General features: G+C 37.3%; 2 protein-coding genes across 2 annotated transcripts; one reads left to right on the top strand and one right to left on the bottom strand.

The window, feature by feature from the left end:
- Positions 1 to 15,760: 15,760 nt before the first annotated feature.
- LOC107613697 (uncharacterized) lies at positions 15,761 to 16,583 on the bottom strand. Its single transcript, XM_016315810.1, has 3 exons — positions 16,296 to 16,583; positions 15,980 to 16,205; positions 15,761 to 15,882 (listed from the first exon to the last, which is right to left on the bottom strand). Exons 1-3 carry the CDS (start codon positions 16,581 to 16,583, stop codon positions 15,761 to 15,763), a joined length of 636 nt encoding a protein of 211 aa, XP_016171296.1.
- Positions 16,584 to 19,142: 2,559 nt separating this feature from the next.
- Positions 19,143 to 19,472, top strand: LOC148578693 (uncharacterized). The gene has a single exon (XM_088503155.1). It carries the CDS (start codon positions 19,143 to 19,145, stop codon positions 19,470 to 19,472), a length of 330 nt encoding a protein of 109 aa, XP_088359281.1.
- The last annotated feature ends 1,220 nt before the right edge of the window (positions 19,473 to 20,692 follow it).

Raw genomic sequence — 20,692 nt, 5'->3', positions numbered from 1 at the left:
ATATTTAAAAAGTGTAAAAAACTTTGGTCAATTAAAAACATAGCACATTCACGTCAATGCAAATAGTCGTAACAAAGGAAAAACAAGCATTGAACTTAAGGAATTGACCAAAATTTTTTAATTAAAAGCTTTTGAGATAATTTGGCAAACACTAGGCATGTATACTTATTAAACATGTAAAATTAATGCACCAAGTATCATAACCCAATTCAAAAGAATGCCATTCAACCAAAATTTCAACCACTTCTCACAAAACAAGCATTCTTTGAACCTCAATTCATACTGGTTTATTAAGAATGATACAAAAATTCAGCAGCATATATCAATTTCAGTACAATCGATAATGAGTTAATAACTAACCAAACAGTTAACCACATTCAAGCAAGTCAACAGCAATATCCAACAAGCAACAGAATTTCACAAATACTTCTAGCAGTCTTTCACAACTAATAATCCTAATCCATTAAAACAGACAACTAAGTCTAAGTTCTACTAACCAACTAAAATCAAATTCAGCATATTAAAATTACTACCAGAAATTAAAAACCTAAAATGTAGAACATTGAGTTGTGTACCCAAAGTTTTTTTATGTGCAGTACATAATAAGTTTGTGAACTGACAAATTTATATATTTGATATGTCCTAATGAATGGGATTTTCTAGGCTGAATTTTTCTTCAAGTATACTCGTACATAATCTGTAATCTTTTTTGTCAAATTTCTTTTATGTTTATTGTCTCCTGGCTTGCACATTAAATCTTAGATTTTTCGATTCTTTAGATTTATTTCTGGTATATTGTCATTTTTCTTTTTCATTCAATATAAAATATTTTGCTAACTAGTTATCTTTAGTAGAGTGTCTAAATGGAAAACTCAGGGGTGATCAGGTTATAATAACAAACTTGATCCGCTAGCTCAACATTTTTCTCATCTCCGATTTTCAACATAAAGAATGGACTTCGCGAAAAATATTGATAAACTCGTCGTCCACTACCAACTTGGATCTTAAAATAGGCGAATTTACCCCACTCTAACGGATGAGGTTTTGGAAAGAAACAAGTCCAACGAATATAACAAAGAAGAATTACCATGTCTTCGAGGTCCAATAACATGGACGAGATCTAAGAAGGCAAAAGAGGTGCAAATAAACTGGTGGCATTTTATTTTGAAGTATATCCAAATCTTGAAGAATTGCAACCTAAGATGGTGAATTGCTTAATACAAATTGAAGGAATAGAAGCTTGAGGTTGGTAGCAACTAAGATATCCCACTTTTATGCATTGGTTGAAGGTTTCAATGGATGGACCGCCAAGATGAAGCCTAAATCAAAGTAATAAAAAATGTGTTGAAATTATTAGTTTAATTAAGTATATTTTGTGTTTTTCGTGGTATAATTTTCATGCACCCTTTGGTGTCAAATTTTCCAAAGACCTTTTAGCTTTTCTAGGTGAGTTTTAAATGTTTTAGTGGTTGTTTTCGGAAAAAGATCATCTAAAGTGACAATACTAGTAAGGGTGATTAATGATGTACTTTTTTCTCTAAAGTGACTATAATTTTAGAGGAGCCAGATCCGTTTTTTCAATATAAAGAGCAATAAATGCTTAAAAGATTGTTTAATAAGCTTCTGATCCACTTAGCACTGTAGAAGAGGCTCCATAGAATATGTAATGGATAGATAATATTTTTGTTAAATTGTGAGATTTATTCTCTCTGAGTTCTTCATAGAATATCTTGAACTTTTCAAGGGTGTTCATCTTTGTGGCATTCTTAGGGTTATCATCTTTGTGGCATTCTTAGGGTTATCAATCTTTTGATTGAGGTGCCTTATTCTATAAAAAATATACCAATCCTTAGACTAGTGATCGAGAGCATGAGCTTTCTTCTTATTGTGTAATCGTCAAATTTTGAGATCTGTAGCATGAGATACAAGGTCATATTAAGTTGCATGAAGTTCTGCTTCTTTCCAACCTTAGTAGATCCATTTTAAGTGATTTTTGGAGTTTGACTCACATCACTAATTCTATTGGAACCTCATGTGGCAAATCAAATATGCCTCTCCTTGCCATTTGAAATCAAATAACTTACAAAAATACATAAAATATCCATGGAAGGGGCATTCGCTAGTGTCACCTCTCAACACTCCCCCTTTTCCTTCCCCATCCCCCTCTCCCCCAACCCCAACCCAAAAAAAAAAAAAAACGCTACTTATCTATACCGTAGATAAAGGAACTTGTTAAGAATGAAATTCACAACACAAAATTCAGAATTAGTGCAGCAAGGCTTAGAGAAATAGAAGAAGGTATGAGATAGAGAATTAATTATTGTGAATGCGAATTACAGCGGTAACACTCTTCCTTCGAGTCTAGGAAACGGACTCCACCTCTAACAAACTGATTCTCTTCTTACCCCACTCTATTCCCCCACTTCTCCTATATCCCACTGCAATCATAACTAACTATCTTCCTACATTCCTATTGTACTCTCACCCTCACTTCCCCCATATGGTAGTCCTTAGCTCAAACAGGGGCCTTCCTCTCTCTTCTACTCTTAATTGGGCCTCTCTCTATTACTCCTTCATTTGAGACTTCAGAACCTTCACTTGGATTGGGTTGTTGAAATAGGTCTGGATCCGGGTCAGTGCTTGCAACAATTATCTTGTCCCCGATAATGACCTTGTCCTCAAGGTCAAGATATGAAAATAACCTCTGTAACTCTTCTCTATCTACCTAAGTTGTATCTTCTTTGGGTGTTCCCTCCCAATCCACCAACACTTGTTCAATTGATTTGCCTTCTCTCATCACCGTGCATTTTGCAATAATTACCGAAAGCAGCGGTTGGAAGGTAGCAGGCGCTGTCGCCAGAACAGGGGGTGTGGTTGGTGGTTCACTGTGAAACTTCTTTAGCATTAAAATATGGAACACCGGGTGGATGGTGCTACCGGCAGGCAGCTCCAACCAATATGCGAGCTTACCTACTCGTCGCTGGACCCGATATGGGCCAAAAAATTGCCGCCCCAGCTTCGGGTGTTCACCATGGAACAAGAAGATTTGCCGGTATGGTTTTAATTTGAGCAAAACCCAGTCTCCTTCCTTAAACTCCCTATCACGATGGTGCTTGTTTGCTTGATTTTCATACGGATTCGTGCCTAATGCAGGTAAAAACCCAATTCATCATTGAGAATCTCCCTTGTGCGCAGAAACTGATCTACTTCCAGAACCAGAGAAGCTCCAGGAATGTAGCCAATGGGTAAATTCATGGGAAATACATGTAAAGCCTTGTGAGGGGTCATTTGAATGGCCGTGTGGAAGGAGCTATTATAGCAAAACTCCGCCCAAGGTAGAAATGAGGCCCAGAGTTGGGGCCGTGAATGTGTGAAGGCACGAAGATATTGTTCCAATGAGTGATTGGTAACCTTGGTTTGCCCATCGCTCTGAGGATGATAAGCAGTACTATAGTGCAGTTGTGTACCACTAAATTCGGATAAGTTGTGCCAGAACCTGCTGAGTAATAAGGGATCACGATCTGAAACTATGATTGAAGGAAACCCATGAAGCTTAACCACCGAAGCAATGAAGATCTTAGCTACCGAAGAAGCGGTAAACCCAATACGGAGGGCCTCAAAGTGGGCCGTCTTACTAAAACGATCCACCACCACCATGATTGCGGAATAACCTGAAGATTTTGGAAGTTGCACAATAAAATCCATGTAGAGTTCTATCCATGGCCCCTTCAGAACGGGTAATGGGTGAAGCAACCCCTATGGTTTAGAAGAACTATATTTTTTTGATTGACAAATTGTACATTCTAGAATAAACTTGTGAATATCCCTTCACATGATAGGCCAAAAGAAAGCACTACCCAATGCCTTAAATGTCTTGAGCTCTTCGGCGTGTCCCGCTATGGATGTATTGTAGAACTCCTTAAGTAATTAAGACCGCAGGCCATTAAAATCAAGAACCCAAACTCTACCTTTGTACACCAACAATCCTTCCTGGAAATGAAAGTTAGTAGGTAGAGTTCCCTCCTTGAATTGATTAATAAGGAGTTGTGTCTCTTGATCCTCCACAGTGGCACGCAAGAGGGAGGGTAACAACGATGATTGAACCGTTGAAAATGCTTGAAAGCTTGTAATCTCAACCTCCTCATCCTGTCGCGATAGTGCATCAATAGCATGATTAGTCTTGCCCAAGTGAAATACTTCCTCAAAGTCATATCCCAACAACTTGGTGAGGTAAAACTGTTGATTTGGGCTTAACACCACCTGATTCATAAGCTCCCGCAAGTCTTGGTGGTCTGTCTTGATGTAGAATCGGCACCCCAACAAGTAATGGCGCCATTTGGCGATAGCTTGGGTAATGGCATAGAGTTCCCACACATAAGCCGAAGCCACCCGCAGTCTACTATTGAGCTTCTTGCTGAAATATGCGATAGGGTGTGCTTGTTGAGACAACACTGCTCCAATTCCTTGTGATGAGGCATCAGTTTCTATAGTGACGGGCAGACTAAAATTGGACAAGGCAAGGACCGATGTTTGTGTTAGAACCAGCTTTAAACTCTTAAAGGCACCATCAACAGCTTGATCCCAATGAAAGTTGTTGCGTTTTAGTAGTTCACTAAGAGGGGCAGCAAGATGCGCATAATTGACCACAAGCGGTAATACCCGGTTAGACCAAGGAACCCCCGATGCTGTTTCAAGGTCGTTGGCTGATAAACCCCAATTTTGTGGTTTATCTTGTGTTGAATTTAGGGGATTTTATCATCTTTTCTCACATTTATTCAATGAAATAACATGGTTTTGTGAATTTCTCCTAATTTGTGCTTAAGAGTAAAAACATGCTTTTTAGGCCTTTAAATCGCTAATTTTAATTCACTTTAATTCCATACAATGCCTTGATATGTTTGTTAAGTGATTTCAGGATTAGAAGGCAAAGATTGGGTTGAAGGAATTAAGAAAAAGCATGCAAAAATGGGAAATTCATGAAGAAATGAGGATTTGCTGAACTCAAGGCCACGTGCACGCGTCACCCACGCCTACGGTGAGAAGGAGATTCGCCAGCGACGCGCATGCGTCACCCACGCGCACGCGTGAAGAGGAATTTTGCAATGCGACGCGTACGCGTGATCCATGTGTACGCGTGACAAGCTGCATGTGACATCACTAAAAGCAATACGCTGGGGGCGATTTCTGAGCTCAAGGAGGCCCAAATCCAACTCATTTCTGATGCTTTTGAACCCAAGGATGGCAAGGAAATGAGGGGAGAGCCATAGTATAGTTTTCATGATGTTGTAGGTTAGAATTCTAGAGAGAGAAGCTCTCCCTTCTCTCTAGAATTTAGGGTAGTTTAGGTTAAATTCTCTTAGATCCAACTTTTAATTCTTATTTTGATTTAGTCTTCCCTTTTAATTTCTTGTTATTACATCTTTGTTCTTCTAATTTTACTTGTCATTCCCTTTATGTAGTTGCTTTTATGTTCATGCACTCTTGTTGATTTTATTTTCCTTTAATGCAATTTTATGTTTCCATGTCTTTTTATGTTTATCTTAATTGCTATTGTTGATTTCTTACTTGTGTTAGTTATGAGTTTCATTAATTCTTGTAATTTATGATGTTTACTTTTATTGCACTCTAGGTGTTTGATAAAATATTTTCACTAGTTTTTGAGTAGTTTTCTTTACTCTTGGCCTAGGCTAAGGAAATTGAGTGACCTTGAGTCATTGGGTCTCATTGAATTGGTGATTTGAGAACCCTTAGTGGTCAATTTGATAACCATTGACACTAACCCACTACTAAGTCAATTAGTAGCTAGATTAGTACTTATGGATTGATGTTGATCAAGCCTATTTGACATACTTCAGGCATAGAAGTAGACTTAATGAGTTGGTCCCTCATAATTGTCAATACATGGTTTGTAGACAAGGATGGTGATCTCAATTCCTATGCCTAGCCAAGAGTTCTTTCCTTTCCTTTATTAGTCATTTGTTTATTTACTTTCTTGCGTTTATATTTTGTTGTCAATTGCAAATCAAAACCCCTTGCCCTTTCATAGCCAATAATTGATTACTTCATTGCAATTTCTTGTGAGACGACCTGAGGTTTTAATACTCTCGGTTACTTTTATTGAGTTGGACTTGTGACAACCAAAAATTAAACTTTGATTAAGTATTATTTGTTGGTTGGAAACTATACTATTAACGGAATTATTTGTGTGAAATTCCTAACCGACGGTAATACTCTTTCAAGTTTTTGGCACCGTTGCCAGGGAATTGCAATGGTGTTATGTTATTGGCTATTGTATATATGTTGATATTATGAATATGCTTCTTTGTTAGTTTTTTCTTGCTTTAGGAGTTAGTTTTTATTAGTTCTTATTGGTATTTGTTTTTATTTTCTTTTGTCACTATGAGTTCTCACCACTTTGGCTATGAGTTTGGCTACAATTATGTTGTAGGGAATGAAAGCTTCAATGAGGAACCATATTGTGGGAATGGATATCAAATTTGGAAGGAGCCACATGTTTACAATCAACCTTCATGGCAACAACCCCCTCCAATCTCTCATGGCTACAATCTACCCCACAATATGCATAATTATGAACCAATCCCTCAACATTGTTGTCAACCTCACTCACAAGCCTCATACCACCATTCACCTCCATATGATCCTAACCCATATCCACCATACCAACCACCATATGAACCATACCTAGAGCTACCACCATTCCAACACCAATACTCCCAAGAACCACCATTTTCTCATACACCACCTCAAGACTTTTACCAATTTGAACCACCTTCCAACTACAATACCTTTTCCTCAAATAGTGAACCCTCTCTTCCACCACCACCTTTATTGGATGAATCTCTCCAACCCCTAATGCAAGAGCAACAAGAGCTTCTAGTTAGGTGTCAAAAGCAAGAAAAAGAGCAAAAGATGCTAGGGAAATTCGTGGCTAGCTTGACTGAAGTGATGAACCACGTGGTATCATTGTGCTCAAATATCCAAGACACTCCCATTGTTGAATGTGGAGGACTAATTGAGGAGCACAATAAGAAGGAGCATTTGGAGCTTCAAGGAGAAGGAGAGGAGTTGAGGCAAGAAGTGCAACAAGAGGAGGAAGCCGAGATTGTTGAACAAGAGGAAGGAGTGGTTGAGGATTTAGGAGATGTTGAGTGCAAAGAGGAATCTCAAGTTGAAGAGCCTTCTTCCATGGAGTTTGAAAATGATGTTAAGGAGGATAGTGCACAACCTCCAAGGCATAATGTGATTGAAGAAATGGAAGAAGTGGGGCAAGCACCAAGTTCCCCTATTTATGATGATTCTGTATCAACATATGATCCTTTTGAGTTTGAGGAATCCTTCCCCATTGACCTTGGAATTGATGATGAGGTAGATTTCACTCAACCTCCTATTTATGATTTGAGTGATGGAAAAGAGCTAGAAGAAATTGGTGAGGAAGCACTTGAACTTGAGGAAGCTTGGCAAGAGGTAGAGCTTGAAGAACCTTGCCAAGTGGTGGAAGCCTCTAGAAGAGGAGGGACGGGAGTAGAACGTGCTTTGTCAAGATCATTGGGAACTTCTCTACCTAAGTCACCATCCAATCCTTCATTTGAGTAGGTAAAACTCATAACTCTTAGCTTTATTATCCCATTCGAATTTGGCTTGCTTAAAACGAATGGCCAACTTAGGGCGCTTTGTGGAATGAAGTGTAGGAGAAGGATGTTTAGTGGTTGACATTGTAATTCTAGGCTCATTATGGTTGAAACTTCAAGGAGTGGATGCAAAGGTTGGTGTAGTTCTCAAATGGATGGGTCTAGGAGGATAATTTGGTGCTCCAATGAGAATTCTATGTGCCTACCACCCGAATGGAACAATGATGATCAATTATAAGGCGGGTGTGAAAATAAGATATGGGACCCTGGATCACAACATGGATGCCAAGTTTAGGAGCTCATATCTTGGGAAGAACTTCACCCAAGCTTGATGAAGTCGGTTGGAAATTCTGACAACCGTTTGAGGAGCAAGCATCCTTGGGAGTTCAAGGATGAGTACAAGCACAAGCCACCTTGACAAAGAGCCTCCCAATTGTCCAACTTAAGGACTTAAACTAAAAGTGCTAGGTGAGAGACACCCCACCATGGTAAACTCTTTCCATTCTCTTGTATATATAATCAATGAATGAATTGGGTTGCTATTGTTAGGTAGTTTTCTTCTTTTCATACTTTTGCATGTCTTGCTTTGATTGCTAGGTTGTTTATTAGATTCATGTTTTGATTTAGAATAGTTGTTTTTGAATTGAATTTTGCTTGAAGTGTAAGTGTTGTTTATTTTATCTTTGAAAATTTTTCAAAAACTAAAAAGATGTTGTTAAATTTAAATTTTGGTTGCTTTAGAATGTATATGGGATAGGAGAGTGCCCTGTTTCTGTTTTATGCTCTTAAAAAAAAAAGTGCGCGCCACGCGTGAGCGTGGCTGACATGCACGCGTCGTATGCAATGATAGGACTCTTGGTACAAAAACCAGAGAGTTGCGCTGGAGTGATGCAGATTTTGTGCGAATAGCACAATTTAGCTCCACGCGTACGCGTCACCTCGATTTTTTGTCTTCCACGTGTACGAGTGGTCGACGCTTACGCGTCGCGTCCCCGTCCTGCTTTCTGCGCGCACGCGTTGCCCATGCGCGTGCGTCGCCTTGCGCCCTGTTTTTTCTGCTCTTTCTCTCTTCTCTCCTTCTTTCTTTCTTTCTTCTTCTATCTTCCCTTCTCCCATTTCTTTTCTTCTCTTCTCGCCTTTCTCATCATTTCTTTCTTACTTCTTTTTATTTCTTCTTCTCCCTCTTTTTAAGTTTTCACTTCTCATTTTTCTTATTTCTCATTTTCTTTTGTATGTTGCCTTTGCTTATTTTCATTCATTGCATTTTTTTATTTTGTTTTTGTAGCTTGTTCTTATTTTTCTTTCTAAGTTTTTTTATCTTTTTAATATTGGTGTTAAATTCTCCTACTCAATTGTTGAGAATTTTTTGCATTATTTTGGTGCTTCGTGACTTGTTTAAGAGTCTCTTGTAGGTACCACCCCCCACCTCCTTATGAGGAACTCGGACCGGCGGTACCTCGGGACTAAACAAGTTGAACGCTGTCATACCAAGGGATTTGGATCTCACGTTCAAGCCCAAATCAACGTTTCAAGTAACCATCGGAATATTGGCGCCGTTGCCAGGGACCTGGGAGTCGACACTAGATGGCGGACGATCACTTTGAAGATGGACGTACAGCGTCCGAATCAGAACTAGAATACCAAGATGTAGGCAATAACGACCAAGCTCTTGTGGTACCTCCTCAGAGAATAGAAGAACCATATGGTGAAGGAATGTCAGGCAATCCCCTTCATAGAGAATTGACGGTGGCCGGATCGTCGGTTACAAATTTTCTCAAGAAATGAAGTTTGCGTTGCAAGTATAGTCTCAACCGACAAAGCGACCCTCGACCAAAGTTTAGAATAGAGATGTCACAATTCAAACCAAATTAACCGGGAGTAGAATCCTGGGTCGTCTTCCCAAGGAACTAGTGACCACAAGTGCATTAGTTTGGTTGTGAAATCGGGGCTTTAAATAATAAAGCAAACAATTAAAGGAATTAAAGAACGATCAAAATTGCAATTAATGAACTAATAAATGAATTAAAGAACTATCAATGTAGTAAAAACAAGTAAAACTCAAAATGATTGAATTGCGGTTCAAGACATAATTGAAACCTTGGCTTGGGTCGAGTTAGGGAATTCGTTCCTAGTCATAACCACAACTATGATAATTATAATGAATTAATCTCACCTAATCAACCTTTAACATCGAAGAGTAAATCAAGTGAGCATAGTTGTTCTTAATCCACAAATCCTAGCTAACTTACTAATTACCTTAGTAAAAAACTAGCGTTAGTGGAAACAAGAACAACTAACAATTCAAGAATTATCACTAAATGTCATACATTATGACTCTAGTATCCCATATACTCATTTTTCCAAGTCAAGGAGTAAAAATTTACTCCATATTCAAAGTTGATATTTCCACAAACACTTGGTGGGCATAATCATAAAACATAGCAAAATTGCAAAAATATTCAAAACTATGAACAATTAATGAACAAAATCAACAATGGCAACTCAAATAAACATGTAATAACTAATAATCATCAATTTCATCAACTAGAAATCAAAATTGCAAAAGTATGAATATATGAACAAAGTGACTTAAAAGATAAGACAGTGTAGCACAAGTGTTGTAATTAAAGATAAAATCAAGAAATACTTACAATGGAAGCAAGCTAGTATCCAAGATCAAAAATAAAAATTGAAACTTGTAATATAAACCCTAAGAAAGTTGAGAGAAAAACCTAGGAAAACTAAACTAAAAGCTTCCTACTACTATATAATTCTATTAATGTTGTGGTATGGTATGGTATTGCTTGCCCCTTCCATATGAGTTCTAAGCCATCAGATTTGGGCCTCCAATCCCTTCAATTCGCAAGCCACGTGACTTTTTAATGAAGTCACATGCTGGTACTTGTGCGTATGCACAGATGTGTGCATATGCATACCGGCCGATTCTCATCCTGTGCATACGCACAGGTGGTTGTACGTGCCCACATTCTGAAAATACTTTTCTCCTTTGTTTTCTCCATGTGTTCCTCCCAATTGCATGCCTCTCTTCCACTCTTATCAAGTCATTCCTACCTATTACACCTGAAATCACTCATCAAAACCATCAAGGCATCGAATAGAATGAAAGTGGAATAAAATTGATTAAATTAAGCACAAAAGAGCATGTTTTCACAATTAGGCACAATTTAGACAGGGAGCATAAAAGTATGCTATTTATATGAATAAATGTGGGTTTATATGATAAATCCACTCAATTCAATCCAAAATTTACCATCAAATATGGATTCATCAAGAATTCTTTCAGAGATTCGCCACCCAGAAGATGAAGTTCAACATCACTCTACCGAACTTATGGAACTACTACACGAGTATCACGGCCGACTAGAACAACTTGAGCAATAGATAGAGTGACAACGGGAAGCAGAGAAAAACTTTAAGAGAGAAATTAAACGACGGAGAGAGCTGGAAGAAAAACTCTCAAAGTTGGAATCCGACTTTCGAAACAGGAATCCACGCACAATTCGGGAAGAGAGAAATCAAACGACTATAACAATTAGGAAGGGAATACCCTTTCATCGAAGACATCATGCGGGCAAGGGTTCCTAGAAACTTTAAAAGACCTGACATGAGTCTTTATGATGGGACAACCGATCCGAGACACCACTTAAGTAACTTTAAAAGTCGGATGTATTTGGCCGATGCCTCATATGCGACTCGTTGCAAGGCTTTCCCGACAACCCTCACAAAGTCAGCCATGAAATGGTTTTACAGTTTGCCACCTAAGTCGGTCACCAGCTTCGATGACCTTTTAAGGAAATTCCTCACCCAATTTTCAATTCAAAAGGACAAGGTCAAACACGCACCTAGTCTGCTTGGAGTCAAACAGGAAATTGGAGAATCCCTCAGGCCAGGGGCGGAGCTACCTATAAAGAAAGGGGGGCAATCGCCCCCCTAATTTTAATTTTTTACATGTAAATTATATGTAAATTTCAGTTTAGCCCCCTTTAAAATTTTATTTTAATCTTATTTTATTGTGTAAATATTTTTGGCCCCCCTCTAACATTTTATCTAGCTCCGCCCCTGCCTCAGGCTGCGTTTGTTTTTGTAAATAGGACAGGACATGACACTGAGACAGAGGCATTGAGATAGAGACATTAAAAATTACTCTTTGTGTATTGTGTTTGGATACAATGGACAAGACACTGATGTAATGTCTAGTATTCTGTTTGGATACGTATAAACAAGACTAAAATATAATGTAAAATTACTAAAATAGGCCCATCTAATTTTAATTTTCATACCCACCTCTCACCGTCTCTGTCTTTGTGTTGCACTCCTTGGCTGCTACCCTAACTCGTCCTCTTCTCCAGGAACGGTGGAGGAGTGAATGTTGTTCCACTTGCACGACGTTGCCTGTTTCTTGCGCCGCTTCCAACTCGTTTTCTGTTTCTCCCAACTCAATCTCTCTTCTTTCTCTTCTTGGCTGTTGTTCTAGACCTTCTCTTTGTAAGTTCTAACTTACTTGATTTTCATTAGTTTCCAAACCCTTGATTTGAAAAAAAAAAGAAAAAAAAAAGTAAATTGATGTTTTTCCCTTGACCTTGAACAAAACATGTCAGGGGAAAGTTTATTTGGGAAAGGAATAATTCCTGGGCCGCCGTTAACGACACCTTCTTCCTCACCAATGTCAATTTTTCACTCTCTCTCTCTCTATATATTCATTTTGATTGTTGTTTTTGCTTCTTCAATTGTCGTTTTGTGTTTCTTGTTTCTTTCAGGATGCGTTCAAGAGGCACCGCGTGGTCTTCACTGTTGGGACTTCTATTGCCTCCGTTGCCACTGCTTGGATCGGTCTCTTCATTTTTCAGTGCTTTCCATTCATATCATTTGATTTGATTATTTGATTGGGTTCATTGATTGTAAGATTGGTTGATTTCTTGTTTCAGGGTATTCATTGCGCCATTTCCATGATGAAAAGGTTGAACAAAGGCTTGAATCAATTGAAAAAGATGTGAGTCTTTCTGTATCTCATTTTTTTTCTTTTTAATTCTAATTGTAATTCTAATGGATATGTCTATTTCATAGGTTTCTGTGTGGCAGATGAAACACAATCATAATCTGGAACATTCTGAAATCAAAGACATTGTTGGTCCTGGAGGTCTCAGTGTTCCTACTTGTGCCGCCACTGCCGCAACCACCTTGTTCATTGGGATTGTTCCTTCTTTCTAGCACTTAATACCTGTGATCATGCTTTCTGTGGTAATTCTCCAATGTAGCTATTTAAGTCTTGTCAATTTGAATGCATAATAGTCCTTTTTGGTTTTTAATGATATGGTTATTCATTGAAGAACAAATGCACAATGGTGCTGTAGGGTATTGTAAGGTTAATTTGTAAGCTGAACTATCATTGCTGTTAAGATTTCGAATGTTTTGAAATTTAAAGGATTTGTAGTTTACAAACTTCCTATTTGAATTGCTATTGCTATTGCTTAGTCAAAACTGTGCTTGATACTGAAGATGCTACAGCTAGGAGTATTGCTTTGAATAAGCCAGCCTTTCAGAAATTTTGTACTATTATTTAATATTTATTCATATTCCTCATCCTTCATGAGATAGTTGCTTAAGATACTTATTTTGTTATTTTCATTATTACATTTATAATGCATTCTTTTTTTTTCCTATGTTGAGCAATGCTGCAAATTAAAGAAAAAGGTTTGTTTCGTCAAATTTTATGTTATGGACAACACAAATAATTTCTTCTTGGTTCAAATTTATTATGGAAGAAATAAACATACTCCTTATGATACAGGTATTTGGCAAGTGCGTCTCAATTTTCCCTTCAGGATAATTATCATTCATGGTTCCAAAACACTTTAAAAAATATTTAGTGGTTATGCCAAATGATCAAAATCTAAAAAGTTTCAGCACAAATTTCTCTATCATGGAAGTATTCACAGTTTTTTTTTAAACTTTCTTGTTTAATTTAGTCAAAATGTGAAAGAAGAAAGTATCCTTGCCTTGCTTTGGAAGCATGGATTAGTATTCTCTTTAGTGGGACAAAAAAGCAGCTAATAAAAACTCAATCTGCACTAACAAATCAATCTCTCTAATAAAAACTCAATAACAAATCAATCTGCACTAATAAAAACTCAATAACAAATCAATCTAGATTAATAAAAACTCAATGCAATAACAAATCAATCTCTCTTTGCATCAACACTCTATCTACACTATAAACTCAATGCAAAAAGAATACAAAATCCTAAATTCTGCACTAACATAAAGTCAAATTCTGCATTAAAAAACTGCACTAATAAAAACTCAATGCAATAACAAATCAATCTCTCTCTGCATCAACATTCTACACTATAAACTCAATGCAAAATTGAAACAAAATCCTAAATTCTGCACTAACATAAAGTCAAATTCTGCATTAAAAATCTGCACTAATAAAAACTTATTGCAAAATTCAAATTAGAACTACATAACTAATAAATGTATCACATGTCACATCCTAACACACAAATTAAACATAAAACATAATACTAATTTCAGTCATTTGTTTATTGAGAAGAGATTAACTCTAACTCTAACTATACAATATAGCTCTGGCAAATCCAGCTTTTTGAGTATGTCCTAGTGACCAAAAGGTTTTCTCCAGTTGAGGATTTGTGGAGAACTTAAGTGCAATCGAAATAATTTCATCATCTGTGAAGCCAAACTCGCTAAGCATGTCACCAACCTTTTTTTTCTTCATGAGTGTTCATCATAGCCTGAGCAAATGCATCCAAACATTTTCCATGTTGATCAAACACATATTTTAGGGTCTCAGTTAGCTCCTTCATCATGTTGGTGTCCTTCGTCACCTTAGATGAATGGGGCTTCTTTCCTTGTTTCCTCTCAGAGGATGAAGCCACAGAGTTAGATTGTTGGGGAAGAGTCCTAAGTTGAGTTGAACATAAAAAATTATTCGTCATCCATTTCTTCATCTCCATCTTTTTGGACTTCTTCTTCAACGTCATTGCCACTTACAGCATCCACTCCACTTGCTCTTTCTTTGCAAAATATTTTCTCCAAACGCGGATACAGAGGAAAGGGCTTTCCTGGAGTATACAACCTTTGTCCTTGTTTCTAGGGAAAGGAATTACAAAAATATCATAAAAGGACAAAAATACATGTTGCACAAAATATAAATAATTTAGTAAATTCAAACTAGTAAACCAACCTTCAAATATGCAGCTAGGATCTCTTTGTTATCCACAACCACACATTGCTTCACATCATCCCATCCAAAATCGCTACAGGCTGCCATGTCAGCTGCAAATTGATACTTCTCTTTTAGCCTTTTAACTTTATTCTTGCAATGGCTTATTTGAAAACTACCACCTGGAAATTTCTCATTCATTTTTGTCGTAAGCTTTTCAAATGAACCAGGTCTAAACTGACCCGCATCAGCTCTTCTTCCTTCAATGACAAGCTCCTCCATAAAACCGACAAATGCTTCTGTCTCTTCGTCAGTCCAGATATGTCTGTCCATTTGTCCCTATAATCTAGATTAACTCAATCAAAATTCAAGTAAACATTTAAGATATACATAATGTATTCATTGTAATAACTCATAAAATATAATACATTTAATAAAGTGCTACATGTAGTTCACATAATTAAAGTTTTACAATTAGCTCTTACAACAAATGTCCAACCAAACAAATTGAAAGATTCTAATAAAACACATGTAACAAATAAATTAACTAATTGATTCGGGAATTCATCCAATCATTGTACATTTTGTTTGCTAAATTGTCTCGCCAAGCAGTCCAATCGTTGCTGCCCTCTATGCTCTCAATCATGTCATCATCGCCATCTTCGTTACCACCATGATCATCTCCAATAAGCACTTGCTCCTCTTCAAGAAGTGTGTCCTCTTCAGGGTCGAATTCCATATTAAGCCGAATAAAGTTTTGCAGTAGACAACAAGCAATAATTATTTTATTTTGTGTCTTAATTTTGTAGAAACAAGGACTCCTCAAAATTGCCCATCTATTCTTCAATAAACCAAAACAGCGCTCAATAATATTTCTAGCCGAAGAGTGCTTCTTGTTAAAATATTCTCAAAAATTCCTATGAGCATTTCTACCATGAGCCCATTCTTGAACGTGGTATCGAGTATGCCTATATGGTGCTAGAAATCCCTTGCAGTTAGTATAACCCGCATCTACTAAATAATAATTCCCTATAAATCGAAAGAGATACATTATGAGGACTATGGAATCTGAATGAGCTAAAAATATTGAAATGTTTATGTTACCTAAAAATTAATACTTACATACCAATTGGTATCTTGAGGTTATTACGACGTGAAATGGCATCTCTAAGGATTTTTGAATCCGAAGCGGATCCTTCCCATCCACTAAGTGCGTACACAAAGTTCATATCTCGATTGCATACGCATAGGACATTAGTTGATATCTTACCTTTTCTTGTTCGGTATCTTGATTTATCTTTTTCAGGGACAGTCACATCTATATATGTTCCATCTAATGCTCCTAGACAACCCTAAACCAAAAAAATTGAAGTGTCAAGACTAATTCTATACAAAATTATAGATTATACAAAACCACTACCTCAATTATTTACTACATTTACCTTAAACCATTTCCATCTGGGATCTATGTAGTCATCTGGAACAGGAACAGCTTTTGCAAACAATAGACTTTGGACACGTATGACCGAGGATAACACCTTGTTGAAATACCTACTTATTGTTTCTCCTGACCTATAAAATCTAACTTGAAGCGTGCGATTCTTTTTATGATGAGCTAGTATTATTAAAAACGCAATCACTTGTTCAGGTATACTTATACGACATTCATCTCTTAATCCACCTTGAACTTTTAGTAACTCACACAATCTTCCTAATGCATCTACGCTCATCCTTAATTCCCAAATACAATTTCTATCGCCCCCTCCTATTAAGCGGTTTAATATATTTCCATCTTAAGGGATTAGTATTAATTTCTCTATTCCTAATCAACAAATGTCCTCTTCTCCTTTTTCTCAAATATAAAAATGCAAACATCAAAACTAATATCGTTACTACTTCAAGCTCAGCCTGAATCATAAAATAAAAAAAATAAATCGTCTAAATTGCTCAGAGCAATCCGATGGTTCCATTCTTTCCTAAATAACACATAAAAAATAACTTATATAATTAACACATTCTAAAAATTATCAGCAACAATAAACACAGCAGCCATAAGAGCAACAGTAACAAAACTCACTAATTATATTACATATTAAAATTCAAAATAATTTTTTCATTCATTCACACTATCATTGTAAACATTTGAGATTTTATCAAAGAAAAGAATGTAGCTCTTATTTTTATATAATTTTCAGATTGAAAAATCATAAAAAAAAAAAATGAAAAAAATGAAAATAAAGCAGAACGAAATTCTTTTGAATAGAAAAAAAAAAAACAAAAATAAGAAGCAATAAGGAGAGATGCAAAGTAATACCTGGTTATGTGACCGATAAAGAGAAGAACAGTCTTCCAAAAATTGTAACAGGAACAAGCGATAATTGGCTATTAGAAATATTGTTATTAGATTAACTGCACACAAAAAATCAATAAAAAAGAGATAAGAAGATAAAAAAATCAGAAAAGAGAAGAAGATAAAAAAAAACAAAACAAGAATCGGAAACAAAAAAGAAGATACAGAATCAGAAAAAAGAAGAAGAAGAAGAAAGAGAAACAGAAACAGAGAACAAGAAGAAGATATTATTGTAAAAGAAGTGAAGGAAGAGGAAGAACAGAACGAAGTACAAAATCACGACAGAAAGAGCAAGAAGAAGATCAACAGTAGAAGAAGAGATCAAGAAGAAGAAAGAGTACCTGGAAACGACAGCAGAAAAGTTTAGGTTAGGTTTTTTACAAAAAGAAGATCAGTAGAAAGAGAGAGCAAGAAGAAGAGGGAGTATTGGAAACGAAGGCAGAAAGCTTAGGTTAGGTTTTTCATAAGATAATAAAAGGGGGTAATAGGGGAATAATGAAAAATTACTATGGGCAAAAAGGGAAAAATTTTTCATTAAAAATCCCGTGTCCACTTTCTTATTTCCGGTCCACCAGTGTCCTTCGTTTAGAAGTGGACACAAAAATGAAAAAAAAGTGTCTCAGAGACACTGTGTCCACTGTCCATGTCTCTATATCCAAACACGTTTTACATATGTATTGTCCACGTCTTTGTGTCCTGTCCACCATAAACAAACACAGCCTCAGAGACTATATGGAGAGATTCAACAAGGCGTGCTTAGAGATCCAAAATTTGACTACGGAGGTGGTAATAATGGGGTTAGTCAATGATCTCCGAGAGGGGCTCTTTTCCCAGTCTATCTCGAAGCGGCACGCGACTTCTTAAATGATGTACAAAAATGAGTTGAAAAGTACATTAATATGGAGGAAAATGCTAGACTGCGAGAACCTAATTTGTGATTAGGCATCCTTATCAAACTTGAGAAAAAGAAAAAGATCCCACGAAGAAGGAGTAATACAACTCAGAGAAACCAAGAAGGTACCACAACTACATTCCGCTACGAGTTTCTCTTAGCTTGTAGATATTTATAGGGACTCAAATAGAGCTTTCCCTAAAATTTGAATTTTCTGCTTCCAACAACCAAGTCGAATATGAAGCTATGATTTCAGGCTTAAAGCTCGCCAAGGAAGTCGGAGCAATAAAAGTAGTGGTCTTTAGTGACTCTCAGATAGTAACCTCGCAAATCAATGGAGAGTATCAGGCGAAGGACCCCAATATGAAAAGATACTTAAAGAAAACACTTGAACAACTCCAACAATTCTCTGAAACGGAAGTCCAACATATAGCTCAGGAGCTTAATAGTAGAGTTGATGCCCTTTCCAAACTAGCAAGTACTAATCCCGAGGGAAATAATAGAAGCTTGATTCAAGAAACTCTTAAAGAACCATCAGTCAGCAAAACAGACAGCAAGTCAGACATATTACCCATCTTCAGTATGCACCTCGAATGGATGACTCCCCTGGTTGAATATTTGAAATTTGACATCCTTTCCGAAGAACAGAAGGATGCTAAAAGAATTTAAAGGAAAGCCCAAAACTATACCCTAGTGCACAATATCCTTTATAGAAGAGGGATATCGACACCCTTGCTCAAATGTATCCCGACTTCCTGAACCAAGGAAGTCTTGGAAGAGATACATAATGGCGTATGTGGAAATCACCTCGGAACTCGATCTTTAGCCAAGAAAGTGATCCGAGCAGGAGGGTTCTATTGGCCGACTTTGCGAAGAGATATGATCGACTTTGTCAAAAAATGTCCACCTTGTCAAATGCATCCTAACTTCAACGTCGCTCCCCCCGAAGAACTCATCAATATAACCTCACCATGGCTTTTTGCAAAATAGGGGTTGGACTAACTCGGACCTTTCCCCCAAGCTCTGAGACAAGTTAAGTACCTCATCATGGGAGTGGACTACTTCACCAAATGGATCGAAGATGAACCACTAGCTACCATCACTGTCCAAAGAAGTCATAAATTCTTCTATAGGAATATCATTACTCGGTTTGGGGTTCCACACCCCATCACCGCAGATAATAGTACTCAATTCACCGACTCTACCTTTCGGAGCTTGGTAGCAAGTATGAAGATCAAACATCAGTTCACATCGGTGGAGCATCCTCAAGCTAATGGACAAGTCGAACCAGAAAATAAAGTCATACTAACCGGGTTAAAGAAAAGGTTACAAGATGCAAAAGGAGCATGGGCAGAAAAACTCCCGCAAGTCCTGTAGACTTATCGAACAACTCCTCATTCTACAACTGGGGAGACACCATTCCGACTTGTGTACGGGATAGAAGCCACAATTCTCATGGAAATCAATGAACAAAGTCAAAGGGTAAGATTTTATGATGAGATAGAAAACATCCAAGCCCAGAAAGAGGAGCTGGAGCTGCTTCCTAAAGTCCGAGAACAAGTCCAGATTAGAGAAGCAACGTTGAAGCAAAGGATGTCGACCAGGTATAATAAGAAAGTTATTCGAAGAAGCTTTGACACAAGCGATCTTGTCCTGATAAGAAATGACATCGGGGTAAACTAGTCGGGTAAAAGAAAACTCGCTGCTAACTGGAAAGGACCTTACAGGATAACAGAGGTCTTAAGAAAGGGCTATTACAAGGTGTCCGGCCTGAATGGGATCGAGCTCCCAAGGTCGTGACACGCATGCAATATGAAGAGATATTATAGCTAGAAGCGCACCTCGCTCCCTGATGTACTCTTTTTTCCGACTTTAGGATTTTTTTCCGAAAAGGGTTTTACTGGAGGGGGTTTTAACGAGGCATAGTAGCAAAAGCATTTTTGTAAATTACTCTTCATTAATGATGAATTTCTTTTTAAATTCCATTATTTATTCTATGATACGCACCGAATTAAGTTCGAAAAAATACGAAAACCCATTGCATAACCTAAGTAGTTAGCAAGACGAAGTGACGAGGTACAAGTCGGTGTAAAAAGGTTGTGAACGCCGATGATATAAGCTCGGAATCTACGACTTTTAAGTCAAAAAGAAACTAAGTAACACAAAAATGAATCGCAAAAATAACCTTAGTTCTAAAATGGCCGACTCCCAGAAATGAAATTGGTCGTTCGAGTGTGACAATGGAAAGACTTTTTTCTTAAAATAAAATCCTAAGTCAAAAGGATATCCGCTAAGAACATAAAAAAGGCTTTTATAAAAGCTTTGCAACAGTAAAGATAACAACTTAAAGAAAGATTTATGGTTCCCTAAAAAGTTGTTAAATCCTTAGGAAAGGATTAGTATCCACAAAAATACGCAAACACATAACAAAAAATGTTCATAAAGGTCCCACAAGCTGGGCCTTGGTAAAAAAAAAAAAACTAAATCGGGCCAATGAGAGGGTTCTGATCATCAGGACTAGCAGCAGTGGAGTTTTCAAGTTGAGAAGACGAAGTCGCCAAGCTTTTCTCGGGCGGAACGACTACGGGCTGAGGAGA

The sequence above is a fragment of the Arachis ipaensis genome, chromosome B1 (assembly GCF_059453495.1).
Source record: "Arachis ipaensis isolate K30076 ecotype BB chromosome B1, ASM5945349v1, whole genome shotgun sequence".
Taxonomy (NCBI): domain Eukaryota; kingdom Viridiplantae; phylum Streptophyta; class Magnoliopsida; order Fabales; family Fabaceae; genus Arachis; species Arachis ipaensis.
This window is presented reverse-complemented; position numbering and strand designations above follow the sequence as displayed.

What these genes read in the sequence shown, in the direction of transcription:
- LOC107613697 (XM_016315810.1), bottom strand. Translation starts at nt 16,583, where the DNA reads ATGAGCGTAGATGCATTAGGAAGATTGTGTGAGTTACTAAAAGTTCAA. An exon ending in CCAGATGGAAATGGTTTAAG is followed by an intron (nt 16,206 to 16,295) that starts GTAAATGTAGTA and finishes TTTTTGGTTTAG; the next exon opens with GGTTGTCTAGGAGCATTAGA. An exon ending in TAACCTCAAGATACCAATTG is followed by an intron (nt 15,883 to 15,979) that starts GTATGTAAGTAT and finishes TTCGATTTATAG; the next exon opens with GGAATTATTATTTAGTAGAT.
- LOC148578693 (XM_088503155.1), top strand. Translation starts at nt 19,143, where the DNA reads ATGGGAGTGGACTACTTCACCAAATGGATCGAAGATGAACCACTAGCT.